At 37.6% G+C, this 14,409-nt stretch overlaps 2 protein-coding genes and 1 long non-coding RNA gene across 3 annotated transcripts; 2 read left to right on the top strand and 1 right to left on the bottom strand.

Annotated features, from left to right (window-relative positions):
* Window positions 1–3,564: 3,564 nt before the first annotated feature.
* LOC132927701 (uncharacterized) lies at window positions 3,565–8,669 on the top strand. The gene is made up of 7 exons (XM_060992292.1): window positions 3,565–4,051; window positions 4,110–4,166; window positions 4,267–6,822; window positions 6,906–7,228; window positions 7,361–7,493; window positions 7,568–7,849; window positions 7,917–8,669. Exons 1-7 carry the CDS (start codon window positions 3,895–3,897, stop codon window positions 8,591–8,593), a joined length of 4,185 nt encoding a protein of 1,394 aa, XP_060848275.1. The 5' UTR covers window positions 3,565–3,894; the 3' UTR covers window positions 8,594–8,669.
* Window positions 8,670–8,726: 57 nt separating this feature from the next.
* On the top strand, window positions 8,727–9,471 carry LOC132927913 (uncharacterized). Its single transcript, XM_060992484.1, has 3 exons — window positions 8,727–9,029; window positions 9,093–9,273; window positions 9,349–9,471. The coding sequence occupies exons 1-3, from the start codon at window positions 8,970–8,972 to the stop codon at window positions 9,435–9,437; spliced, it is 330 nt and encodes a 109-aa protein (XP_060848467.1). The 5' UTR covers window positions 8,727–8,969; the 3' UTR covers window positions 9,438–9,471.
* Window positions 9,472–9,560: 89 nt separating this feature from the next.
* Window positions 9,561–10,606, bottom strand: LOC132927841 (uncharacterized). Its single transcript, XR_009661858.1, has 3 exons — window positions 10,479–10,606; window positions 10,147–10,276; window positions 9,561–9,963 (listed from the first exon to the last, which is right to left on the bottom strand). It is a non-coding gene; the product is annotated as an uncharacterized LOC132927841 (long non-coding RNA).
* Between the last annotated feature and the right edge of the window lie 3,803 nt (window positions 10,607–14,409).

Raw genomic sequence — 14,409 nt, 5'->3', positions numbered from 1 at the left:
ATTAAGTGTATAAGTAATAGTTTTTATATTAAAAAAAAAAAATATTTTTCTATCATTGTCTAGAAAAAAAAAAGAAATTAATTTGCCTTCAAATGCAAGCTCTATTGATCAGTGATTCGTGTTATTTTTAAACTGATAAAAAAATAATACGTCATTATGAAAAATACTCGCACGTTGTCCTAAGAAAACACGACGAATATAATATATTATGCATAATGTATGTAAAACACATTAATTGCAAATTTATATTCATACCCTACTGTTAGAATACGCAGTTTATTGAGCGGAATCAACGTAGAAATATAATATTATATTATAGTCCATGTAGATTTTTACGTGATTATATCCTAATATGATTGGCAACGAATAACGATTGTGCGCCGCGCGTGGATGTATTTTATTACGAATCGTACTATAGAATAATTGTACTATATTATATACCTATAAATCCAAACAATATATATTTATAACGAAACAGCAGTGTACACGGGTGTTCGATTAGAAAACCTTCACACGATATAATATCATAATAATGTTAAAACGTGACCTCTTTTTTCCAACTAAATTTATTCAAAATAAGTATATTTTCAACGACCGAATATGTTAAAATATGGTTGCGACTCATACACATGTATGTTATACGTTTAAATACACGTGGATGTTTTCTTAAAAAGACCTTGGAAAATATACGCGGCACGAGTGACTGTAAGGGATCATCGTCCATCGGTAAATAATATACATTTATATTTTTAAAAAAAAACCGATAACATTTACATAATATACATTAATAACGATCGCACTCGGTGCAGACGATTTATTTACATTCGATTTACATAATACTCGAGTATATACCCGTACTAAACAAAATTACGGCAATTGCAGTAAACGACTTGGCGGTATATATTATAATTAATTATAATGTGTCTGTCGGTTCGTTCGATTCTATACACGAGTAGGTTTACCTGATAATATGTCATTTAATATTATGCGTTTCGAAATATACAACATAATATATTATATTATAATAGTGATAATAATATATTGTTTACGTCGTGTCACCGCGGCCACGTAAAACAATAGGATCGAATACGCGCCGTTATAACAATATAATATTACATCGTTGCAGTGTATTTACTGCACGGATCTCGCTCGTGTATATATAATAATATAATATAATACCCGTGTAATGCAATATTGGCGAACTGCAGCGAGAGAAAGCAACCCTATATGCATGTACCTACACACACGCGATTATATATATATATACATACAAATAATACATTATAATACATATAATATATTTTTATTTCCATCGTCCGTATATAATAGTAATAATATTGTAATCACGTGATGATAGTCGTGTGTGTGTGTGTGTGTGTCTACACATAAAAGTATATACCGTGTATGTTATTATCATGTGTTAAAAACTAGTCGTGTATACTGAAATATGCTATTACCGAGATTAACCCAAACCCGTGTGTATAATTTTGTTTTCTGTTGCATAAGCCATTATAACTATATATTTATATACATGTGTGTGTGTGTTACGACTATATGTATTCTATAACGTCGTGTACTATATATATGTACGTACAGATACAGTGTAAAGGGGTTATGGATGGAGATTAAATATAATATATACAACAATAACATATCGTGTCCAATATCAATAATATATTATTATTACGATATGACGATCGAAAATATACGCGTTTTATCATAAAAATTCGTCACGCAATAATCGTCAATGAATTTATTATGTTTTATGTGTCTAATATTATATTACTAATAATTGTGGCGTTTGTACGAAAAGGCGGACCTAAATAATAGAAAGAGTGTTAGCTGCTGTGCGCCCATGCCCAATAATATTATGTGCTCGTCTCTGCGACAGTCGCGTAATATTTTGTTAAAATATGTCGCAGTAAATGTTCGTTCTAAGCGGTTTTGCAGGTTAGGCGCTGTATAGTTTCAAACGAATCTCATCGTGACTATAGGTATATCGGCTATAATAATAATAATAATATGGTACAAACGGACGCGGACAAATAGCGTATAACAATTATTAAAATATCGTATAAAAAAACGTTTTCCATTTTTAACACAAATATATTGTAACAAATTAAAGTTATTGTAGATAAATTGAAAAGTTTTATTTAAAATTATACCGCGATTCGCAACGTTAAAGTTTGGACCGATAAAAGTTTTTTATTTGACACCAACCTATCATCACCTTACATTGTATAACACATGAAAACAAAAACCAAAAAATCGTGAATAGATTATCGCTGTTAATACAATAGTCGTATAATAACCGTAAAAAACCAAACTGTTTGCGTTCGTAATATTATAATATGCGCTAAAACGTCAGATAGTTTTGGTTTGTTATAATATTAAACATAATAATAATAATATGATGATATTATAAATATTGTACGTTTAGTTGACAGTAGTATGAAATGGCCGGTTCTGGCCCCTCTCCGCTTCACCATCCCGCCCTCCTCTGTGAACCCTAAACCCCGCTCTGTGAACCCTAAACGTTCCCCCTCCCCCAAGTTCCCGGCCTATGCGCGTCACAGAACCCCAGTCCCCTCCCCCAAGTCCCCGGCCTGTTTACGTCACCGAACCCACCCCCTCCCCCAAGTCCCAGCCTGTGTACGTCACTGAACCCCCAAGTTCCCGGCCTGTGCGCGTCACAGAACCCCAGTCCCCTCCCCCAAGTCCCCGGCCTGTGTACGTCACTGAACCCCCAAGTTCCCGGCCTGTGCGCGTCACCGAACCCACCCCCTCCCCCAAGTCCCAGCCTGTGTACGTCACTGAACCCCCAAGTTCCCGGCCTGTGCGCGTCACAGAACCCCAGTCCCCCTCCCCCAAGTCCCCGGCCTGTGTACGTCACTGAACCCCCAAGTTCCCGGCCTATGCGCGTCACAGAACCCCAGAACACCAAGTTCCCGGCCAGTGTGCGTCACAGAACCCCAGAACGTACGTCACGCGGATGTCCCCGGCCTCGGACCGCCTGCGGCCGGCCGCCGCCGCCGGACCGCCCACCCATTATATATATATACTCTTTATAGTATAGTATATACTATTCATATACTATGTATATATATATATATATACCTATATAGTATAGTATAGTATATACTTTGCATATACTATGTATATACCCTATATAGTATAGTATATACTTTTCATATACTATGTATATACCCTATATAGTATAGTATATACTTTTCATATACTATGTATATACCCTATATAGTATAGTATATACTTTTCATATACTATGTATATATACCCTATATAGTATAGTATATACTTTTCATATACTATGTATATACCCTATATAGTATAGTATATACTTTTCATATACTATGTATATACCCTATATAGTATAGTATATACTTTTCATATACTATGTATATACACTTATTATATATACGCGTCATCATCATGGCGGGCCAGTTGTATATGGTATAGTATATACTATGTATATACTCTATATAGTATAGTATATATACTATGTATATACCCTATATATATAGTATAGTATAGTATATACTTTTCGTATACGCGGCATACGCCTACTCATAATATATATCTTTATTAATTTTGTCATTCGTCATTGAAATGGAATGTGTTTATCAGGGTGAACAGATTTTATTGATAACACATGGTATATACTTCCTATATACTATATATATATATATTGCATCCCTCACTCACATATATTATCGATAATATTGATTATGCTTCAATATACAGAAATCGGTTAACAGCTACATAACGTGTACATTTTTTCGAATCAGACGATTTTCAGAGCTCTATAGTGTTTGACGTCCATGTCGTATTTTCTTAAATTTATTTTTTAAACTCTACGTTCGTTAAATTTTAAAAATGTTCAGCTGCGTTACGTGCGGTAAAGTGTACGCCCGTAAGAACGTGCTGATCAGACACGCTAAAACCCATGGCGGTCCGGTGAATTCGTGCGGGATATGTCGCAAGGTATTAAGTCGGATGGATAAACTCATCGCCCATATACAAAATTGCCACAGTAAGTACATTGAATATTATTTGCTATAACGTTATTAATAATTTTATTTTTAAAATAGAGATTGCTAAAAATAGTCCTGAATTTCATAATGCCGTGCGGATAGGAGGCACAATGGGTAAATAATAAATTATTTTCTATTATAAAATATAATAATAATAATAATAATAACGACAATATTAATTAATAAATCGTAATCTTATAATAATTCGTGATAGGTCGCGCTTCAGTTATAAGATGGGCACCCCCTACTACAACGTCGCACGTTCGGTCAGCTGTTCCGACGGCCATCTCAGTCACATCTACCCCGCCTCAGGTCTCGCCATCCGCCCGCCCGCCGGTCATCTCTAGCCGACCCGTCGCCGCCGAAACACCACCCACTGCCACTGCGGCTCCATCGAGACCGACTTCGCCGCCGCCGCCGGTGCAGCACTGTGCTCCTTATACGGAAAATACTCGAAAAAATATCAAAAGAAAAAAGGCGCGTATGCAATCGGTGAATACGCCCGGCTTTGTTGAAATCGAGTCGTCACTTAAACGTACGACCGTGTGGTACTTCAGAAAAAACGTTGATAACATCGTCAGTTATCGCGCTTTTCTCCACTCTCTGGAGCCGGAATTGATCGACAAATTACGCGAATGCGTGCGTATTCAGCCGATTAAATACAACCTCAAATTGGAGGCCACTTATGTCGTACCTAACCAAGACGAATCTGCCCAGAATCGCGCGTTTAAAACGTGCGCGAGGGAATTGTTTGCGTATAGCGACGTTGCGGGTTTGATCGATCGCGATTTAACCGCTCTTCTCGCCGAAGAAGACGCTTACGCGGGCAAGGGTAGTGGGTTCACCTTATCGTGTATCGACGGGCTGCTCTTGGGCGTGTACGAGTTCACACCGATGGGTGGTTCGTCGTACTTGCCGTTACCGGAAAGTATTTTACATCGCAAGGCCGTCGTAAACCCACAAAACGTTGATAGTCAGTGTTTCAAGTGGGCGATTCTGGTGAAACACGTAGCAGTCGAACATCGTGAACGAGTAGGCGCGAATTATTTGAACGAGGAGTGCCGTTACGACTTTTCCGCGCTATCAGTCCCAACGCCCGTGTCGGAGATAAAATTATTCGAGCGAGCTAATCCCGGTACGTCGGTTAACGTATACGGTGTGAAAAATTGTAAAAAAAATAAAAAAAATAAATCTTCGACGCAATCGGCGGCGTACCCGCTGCGGGTGGTCGACGACGAGCAGCCGAATCATTTCGACTTGTTGTTGATCGCCGGTTCGGAGAAAAATAACCATTACACGTATATTTCGAATTTTTCGCGCCTAGTTAGTTTGCAAAAAAATAATCGCGAGCACCGTTTATTTTTTTGTAAAAAGTGTTTCACCAGTTTTGACGACCGACCTTTGAGGTATAAATTACACGGTGAGGAGGCGCTCGCGCAGCATCGTCTGGTATGCGGTACGCACAAACCAATCTTACCCGTAATGCCGGCAGAAGGGACAACACTCGAGTTCGACGCGCTACGCAAAACGCAACGCCTACCGTTCGTTTTGTATGCCGATTTCGAGGCCCTCCTGCCGAAAACGACGCAGCACTACGGGGTGAATACCTCCGCGCTGCACTCGCATCACCCGATGAGTTACGGATTTTTGGTAGTAGCTGCGGACGGTGTGCCGGCGGAGCTGCTCGAGCAGTTTGGTATCGCGCGGACTCCGACCGTTTATCGCGGTTCCGAGTCCGCCGACGATGTGGCCAAACGATTTGTGCTTGCCGTCACCGACGTGGCCGACAGAATATGTAAATTGCTCAAGACGACCAACGTTCCGATAGTAATGTCTGTTGAGGATGTGCGCGCGCATGGAGTCAAGACCGCGTGCGACTTGTGTGCGAAAACGTTTACCACGAGTAACCGCAAGGTCGCACATCACGACCACCTGTCAGGTCGTTTTCTTAAAACTCTGTGTAACGCGTGCAACCTCGCATTACGAACGCCGAAATTCGTTCCGTGCTTTTTACACAATCTGTCGAATTACGACGCGCATTTCATTGTGACCGAGTTGGGGTATGATACCAACACGATATCGGTGATACCTAACAGCGAGGAAAAGTATATTTCGTTTTCGAAATATATCAACAACGAGTTCGCTGTTAGGTTTATCGATACGTGTCGGTTCATGGCGTCGAGTTTGGCCGTCTTGGCGCGGAACCTTACGACCTCAGACTTTTGCAAGTTTCGCGAAGTCGCAAAAGTGTTCACCCCGACGGAGATGCCGCTGGTGACGCGCAAAGGTGTTTTTCCGTATGAGTACACGGATTCCTACGCAAAATTACGCGAGACGGCGCTACCCGCAAGGAAGGAGTTCTACAGTGCGTTGGCCGAAACGCACGTGAGCGATACCGATTACGAACATGCGGCCCTGGTATGGAATCACTTCGGTTGCCGGACTCTCGGCGATTACAGTGATTTGTACCTAGAAATCGACGTACTGCTCAGCGCCGACGTGTTTGAAAATTTCCGCGACATATGCATGTTGACGTACCAGCTGGACCCCGCGTATTATTACACGGCGCCCGGGTTCAGTTTTGACTGTATGTTAAAATTCACGTCGGTTAAATTAGAACTCCTCACCGATTACGAGCAGATATTATTTTTCGAGCTCGGAATCCGAGGCGGGTTGGTACAGGCGAGCGGGCGTCACGCCAAGGCCAACAACCCGAAGACGCCCGGATACAAAGCCGACGAACCGAACACGTGGCTCGTATATCAAGATTGTAATTATATATAATAATAATAATAATAATACTAATATATGATCGTGTATTAATTAATTAATTAATTAATTTTTTCTCTAAAGGCAATAACCTTTACGGATGGGCCATGAGCGGATATATGCCGTACGGCGGTTTTTCGTGGTACGCGGGGAATCCGGACGTCGCGTTAGCTCAGCTCGAGTGGATGACGGATACGGATGACGTGGGGAGAGTCTACGAAGTCGACATTTCGTACCCGCGTCATCTGCACGACGAACACAACGATATACCGTTCCTACCGCACGCTAGTATTCCGAGCGGCTCTACCGTCCGAAAGTTGATGGCCACGTTCGAGCGGAAGGTACACTACGTCGTGCATTATTCAAATCTAAAACAAGCCATCGCCAACGGGTTGATCGTCGATAAGGTAATATCTATTATAATATATATATATGTGTATATGTATATTGTATATATATAATATATATAAAGACTATACATTGCGGTTTTATGACAAAATAAAAAAAAAAAAAAAAAAAAATGTTTTTATGTGTTCCAGGTGCACAGAGTATTAGAATTTAGACAATCCCCGTGGTTGGCACCATACATCGCGTTGAATACGGAAATGCGTAAACGAGCGACAAATGAGTTTGAAGAAAAATTTTTTAAAGATCAAAATAATAGCGTTTTCGGTAACTATTATTATAATAATAATTATTATTATTATTATTATCTGTTTTCATGTCATGGATTAACGCTTACATAGGTAAAACAATGGAGAATGTCCGCAATCGTTTCGAGATGGAGCTTGTTTCATGTCCCCAGAGGATGCGAAAACTCATAAACCGCCCGACGTTTAAGCAGTGTACCACTTATAGTGAAAATCTCGCAGCAGTGTCTATGCACAACAAAATGATTAATTTCTGTAAACCAATTTATATTGGGTTTGCAGTCCTTGAGCGGAGTAAGACACTGATGTATGATTATCACTATAACGTCATGAAACGTCATTATGGTGACAAGATTGCTCTGCTGTACACCGACACCGGTACGTATATACCATACTGAATATGAAAAATAATTTTTTTTATTATTATTATTATTATACTTCGCAGATTCCCTCTTGTATTGTGTATCGACGGACGACTTTTACAGTGACTTAGCGGACAACCCGAACTTGAGAAGTCGTACGGATACCTCTAATCTGCCGCCGGATCACGCGTGTTACACGTCGACGCGTAAGAGAATTCCCGGGTTGTTCAAAGACGAAACCGGAGGACGCACAATGTACGAGTTTGTGGCGTTACGCGCTAAATCTTACGCGTATGACATCGAAAACGCTACCACCATACGAGCAAAGGGGATTAGAGGTCACGTGATACGCAATCACCTAACGTTCGAGGACCACAAGCGATGTTTGTTCGCCGTCGACGACGACGACGACGATGAATCCGATGAACGCGATGACGAGTTCAACGCACGCACGAGTAAGCTGATAGCGTCGTCTTGTGCGCAACAAGTCATCGCACGCATGCATACAGCAGCAACAACAGCAGCATCGGCGACAACGTCGTCGACATCTTCCCCGCCTCCACCACCACCACCACCAATGACACGGCGGTCTTATGAACCATATACCCCGTATAGAGAGAACGTGTCGATTCGATCATTTAAACATAAAATCAAAACAATTAAAACAATGAAATTGGCTTTAAACAGATCGGATGATAAACGACACGTTCTACCCGATCGTGTGCATACACTTGCACACGGTCATTATAAAATTGTATAAATTGTCATTGTTATCATTATTATTATCATTATTGTTTTTTGTATGTACATATGATTTATTAAAATATATTTAATGCTCGAATTATAATATCATTTCTACTTTTTTTATATAATTGATAAGATTTATCATAGATTTCAAAAAAAAATACTATCATTATTTTATATTTTTTATAGTGGTGGAACGTTAACTGATAATATTTACTAAAATTTTCCCACTCTTCATAATGAGCTAGAAAAAAAATATTTATTAAAAATCGACTCGTAAGCTAGCGTATACAGTCGTCCCTTTCACAGTCTCTATAGTCACCCTTATCCAATAAGTACTAAGTACCTGGTACTTACATTCACGGACGTTCAACGCATATCTGAAAATAAATATGTCGGATTCATCAGCATGTTCATTTTTCGACAGTCCTGCTAGATTACACTCGCCTTCAGTAAGTCTAAAATATTTTAAAATATTTTTTCTTTTTTATAAATTATGCTTAATTTTATATTAGATTTCACCGCCATTATTTCCCGAATCATACGACTACGAACACTATACACTAAATATTAATAATGTTACCGATGACGGAGACAGGACATTAGATTTTGACCCAAATAAGCCTTTTCCATGGCGCTCACCTCATTCGGATGAAACACATGTATCCGATTATGAGATACTAAGTCCTTATTCAAGTAAGCCACTTGATATATAAATTAAAAATTAAAATTAAAATTTTGAAAATTATTTTTTTTTTTTGTATTTCCTAGATGATGCGCAGTCTTTCCATTGGTCAAATGGTCCATGGCGTGATGACGAATTGCATTGGAAAAAAAAAATTTTACAGAGATTTCTGTAAAAATACTGCATACTTACTCTAAAAAATATACAATGTTATAATAATATAATATATCATACTCTGCATAAATATTAAATGAAATGTTTTTTTATTATTTCAAACAGTATTAAACCTATAAGCATATTGAGCATAAAACAAAAAAAAAAAAAAAAAGAACATGACAAAAATATTTAAAATAGCATTATTATGAATATAATATTTAAAAAACAAAAACTTTATACAAATTTGATAACGAATTTATTTTTGTTTTTTCCTTTAAAAATTAAATTGATGGGGGGCACTTCCCCCAAATTATAACTGACCGCCTCTTCAGAGGTGACGTTCACCGATTTTGGTAAAAAAACATTAATAGTGCCCCCCATTACCGGATCTTCCAGCGTGCAGGATACTGTCATTCCAAATGCGGTTTCCATCTTTTTCATTGATTGTATCTTATATTCGATATCGATGACTAAATCATCAATTGAAAGGTTACGAACTTCCGACTGTTCCTTGAGGGACTTAAGTAAATTCATTTTTTGAATAACTGTAAAATAAAAATTAATTAATCATCAAATCACTTATAGTCCATTATATAATAACCGTTTATTATTATTATTATTATTATTAAGAGGACAACACACACACACACACACTCACGTCTCGCACACAACACATACAATTTTTATGTATAAAATATAATGCTAAAACAAGATTTAAGAAAACTTACGTTTTGTATAAATTGAATATATTGTTCTCGTTCTCGTTGTTGTTGTTGTTGTTGTTGTTGTTGTTGTTGTTGTTGTTGTTGTTGTTGTTGTCGTTATTATTGTTGTCGCTGATGTGATAACAATTCGGATCTAGATAATAAATAAGTATTATAAACTTTAATATTAAAATTTAGTTTTTGAAATTTTATTTTAATTGATTATAATTTTATAATATTATTATTTCATTCGAAAATAATTGTATGTTGAAAACTAATAAGTTGGTTAAACCTTCGTTCGGTTATATTAATAATTATTATAGAATAGAACAGAACAGAAATAAAATAAAACTTACTTTTTATAAGTATAACTGGAGCGAATATAATTAAAATATTCAGATGTACTGCCTTAGACGATTGTTGGAGACAACTGAATACTGATCCGCTGGAGTGATATACAATTAACTCATTATTAACAAAATCAATACCTCCCACTATTTGGTATAGCACCACATAATACTAGTCACCCTCAACGATCCCTGGTGTGTAAATATTTCACCGAAAATATTATTATTATTATATATTATATATATAGTAAACATTATAAACATTCATATATTTTAAATAAAAACGTTGCAAGAAAATGCTGTTTATATTGAAAAAATCATTGTGTATTATTGATGATGACTGTGAGATTCGTTTATCGATTTTACATTCCTTATGTATATACGCAGTCTCTAATGCTAAATGCATTCATCTCTCATGGCGTGAGAATAATAATATGATATACCATCCGCTCATTATATATATATATATATTATATTATATAGTAAACATAAACATTCATAATATATTTTAAATAAAAACGTCGCAAGAAAATAATATAATATGTAAGTATTTTATTTTGAAAATATAATATTATTATATGAAAAAAATTAAGCATGATACATATATATTATATACATACAACATTATTATTATGTATAAAATTAAACACGATATATAATATTATTTTATACATTATTTATAAACCACCTCTGTAACGCGAAAATTCTGTTATACGTACATTGTGAGTGATCTAAATCCATATGGTATATACAGCACGGAAATGATAGTTTACAATTTTTCATACGATTAACATTATTATTATTATTATTATTATTAATATTAACATGAAGTTGGTTGAGTCGCGGACAGTCTAAATCAGCCCCCATATCGATTACATCAACTTGAGGAATGAAGTCTTGAATTATTTGCCTTTTTTCTTCGCCTTTCACGTAAATGCATTTAAAATGCAGTGATTTTAAAATCCTATCGATTTCAGAATACTGTACGTCTCCACAATCCATAGACAGTTGATGGTAGTTACGATACAGCCACATGTTCACGGCTCTGCTTTTAGCCGTATGCGGTGTTTGGGTGTGTTTGAAAATCCAATGTTGGCTAGCGCGACTGTGTACGTCCACTATAGACATTTCTTTTATCAAATATTTAAAATTCGCACCCATTATGCACTGAATGTCTAGAATAGCTGACGCCATCGTTCAAGTTACTTCGCTCGTGTTTATATAATATATATATTATTAACGTCTTACCGGGGAGGACGCTAAATTATAACTGATCAATTAACAATCAATACATCTGCGATTCTTTTTTCGAGAATAAGTATTCCGGCATTCGTCTGGGCTAAGGCGGCTTTTAATTCTACAATATTTTTGTTTATAATCTCTACGGCGTTTATAGAATCAGCGATTTTAATATTATTTTCTAAAAAATATTTATCGACTATCGGCACGAATGCCGATTCTAGGTGAACTATTTTCATTTCATTAACCCGAGCCTTTTCATTAAGCGTAGAGATTTTTTTATAATTTGTCTCTATTAAATTAGCATGTAAACTTAGTTCTTTCATACATTTCTCTTCGAGTGCGGCGATTTTTGTATTATTCATCTCGATTAAAATAACATGTGAATCGATTTCTTCAGTAAACTTTTCGCTAATGTCAGCGATTCTTTTATCCAACCGACTAGCCGGCGAACCACCGAACACATCCATGGTATCGCGTTAACTATATTTATATTTTAAGATCGTCCTTATTTATCCAACTATTATGTTCGTCTGTAAAACCAAGCCAACGAACGAATGCACGCCGTCCCCTGGTGCGGATTACTTTTTCCACCAGATAATCGTCGGGTAGTTTTGTTTTACGTATTTCTTCGGCATAAAACCCGCCGGCTATCGGACTACCAGCATAGTCTTGTAGGATAAATGTGCTCGGCGTTGTTCTATTCACTTTGATGATTGTAAATATTTCCGTAGACCAATTGGGTAAATATCCTTTGGTGAAAACTCCTTTGTACACGCTAATGCGGACTTTATCGCCCACGCCAAATTTTATTTTTTTATTATTTTCCATAACTCGAATCAATTTTACCCGAGTCGGGTCCGCGTCGGCCTGTACCGGCGTCATCCCGATCGTTCGATGAACCGACTTATTATAGTCGTCGATTAATGACGGTAAAATAGTCGTCCAAACGCGCGAACCTCTACCGGTAAATTGTTTAAACATTCGTTCTTTTAGCGTGCGATTGAATCGTTCTACAATAGACGCCTTGAGCACGCTGAACGTACTGTACATTTTTATATTGTATTTTTTCACTAAAGCTTCGAAATGTTTATTGTAAAACTCGCGTCCGCGATCGACGTGCAATAGATTAGGGCTATTTTGTGCGAAAATTTTATTTGCAGCCGCCGAGACTTCTTCGCCTTTCTTGGACTTTAACGCGACTGCCCACGCGTATTTAGTAAAACAATCGATAACACATAGTATATATTTATACCCTTTATTCACGTTAGAATATTGTTGCATGTCCACGAGATCTGCTTGAAATAAATCGTTTTTTCCGTAAACAATGACACGACGTCGTGGGTATGTTCTCCTGGCCGCTCCGTGAAGTTCAGCCGCGATCGCGTGCTTAGACATTAGGTATATTTTTCAATATTTTAGCCTCGACCAACTCTTCGCAAATCGAAATTATCTCGTTGCGTACCCCTGTATTACCCGCCGCGAGAGACGAATACAATAGACGCAATCTGTCGACCAGCTCGTTGGGATCGTTCCAATAAACAATATTATGTTTTTGCAATCGCATATTTATACCACTTCCAGACTTGTCACCACCGCCGATCTTAAACAGTCTTGAGATTATATTCATATATTTTGCTCCTATAGAGCTGCGAATACGTGTACCGTCTGTCGTTTTGTGTGCAGATGTTTGAATTAAAATCTGTTTATATGTTTTTAAATCTGTATTCGTGTATTTATCCGACGCCGGGGACTTGGAAAATAATAAGTCAATAAGTCCCGATGTTATTGAATATGTGTAGTCATCATCTTTGATATGAATTCTGTTATCGATAAATTTAATTTCCTTGTTACCCAGAACAAATGTGTCATCGGTTAATTTTCGAGGTCCGTATATTTTATCTAATTCACATTTAGTCCAATCGCGGAACAGTTCATTCAAATTATACGCCGTGGGCGGTGACGTCGGGGTGATAGAATGTCTTTTGTCAACATCCGATAGCGATGACGGCGAAGACGGCGACAGCGACGACGTGCAGGGTGACGATGTCGACCTTGGTGGTGTTTGTGTAGGAAGGGGTGGTGGTGGTGGTGGTGGTTTGAACTGGTGTGGTGATGAATGTGTGCGGGGGGTATCGATATTACTACGTATTTTATTAAGTGGATCGATAATAGAACTGAATGTATTATTTATTAGTGATTCCGTTTCAAATCGTCCAGTTTTCAACGCGTCATATTTTTTTTTAATATTTATTCTTGCTTGAATAATATCTGCCAATAATGTCGGTGATGGTGTCGCCGATGGCAAGTTGTTTACCTTTCCCATGATTTCCGGGTAATGCGATAAATTTCGACATACCAGCTTATTATATAATAACATATGTATCGAATCCGTGTCTATATCGACCGTTATCACGTTCGTGTTCACTGCTTATAACGACGAATTCAAATCTGCCTCCGCGCCAACACGTCATGCAAAAATCTTTAAACTCGCTGTATTTGATATCACCCGAGCAATGTTCGTCGTAAACGTGTTTTAAATTAATTTCGTCTTGTTTAAACAACACTATAAAATTGGCGTTGTCGCGAATCAATTGTTTCGGTACGCGCGAATACGATTGAGCCAAATAACACACATCTATTAGATTATGCCGGCATCTCATGAAATACGATCTAATAATTCCATGGTTCTCTGTCGCGA

This window comes from Rhopalosiphum padi, chromosome 3 (assembly GCF_020882245.1).
Source record: "Rhopalosiphum padi isolate XX-2018 chromosome 3, ASM2088224v1, whole genome shotgun sequence".
Taxonomy (NCBI): Eukaryota; Metazoa; Arthropoda; class Insecta; order Hemiptera; family Aphididae; genus Rhopalosiphum; species Rhopalosiphum padi.
The sequence above is the reverse complement of the archived record's forward strand: the minus strand, read 5'-3'. Positions and strand labels throughout refer to the sequence as shown.

What these genes read in the sequence shown, in the direction of transcription:
- LOC132927701 (XM_060992292.1), top strand. Translation starts at nt 3,895, where the DNA reads ATGTTCAGCTGCGTTACGTGCGGTAAAGTGTACGCCCGTAAGAACGTG. An exon ending in TCAAAATAATAGCGTTTTCG is followed by an intron (nt 7,494 to 7,567) that starts GTAACTATTATT and finishes ACGCTTACATAG; the next exon opens with GTAAAACAATGGAGAATGTC. An exon ending in TCTGCTGTACACCGACACCG is followed by an intron (nt 7,850 to 7,916) that starts GTACGTATATAC and finishes TATACTTCGCAG; the next exon opens with ATTCCCTCTTGTATTGTGTA.
- LOC132927913 (XM_060992484.1), top strand. Translation starts at nt 8,970, where the DNA reads ATGTCGGATTCATCAGCATGTTCATTTTTCGACAGTCCTGCTAGATTA. An exon ending in CTAGATTACACTCGCCTTCA is followed by an intron (nt 9,030 to 9,092) that starts GTAAGTCTAAAA and finishes ATTTTATATTAG; the next exon opens with ATTTCACCGCCATTATTTCC. An exon ending in GATACTAAGTCCTTATTCAA is followed by an intron (nt 9,274 to 9,348) that starts GTAAGCCACTTG and finishes TGTATTTCCTAG; the next exon opens with ATGATGCGCAGTCTTTCCAT.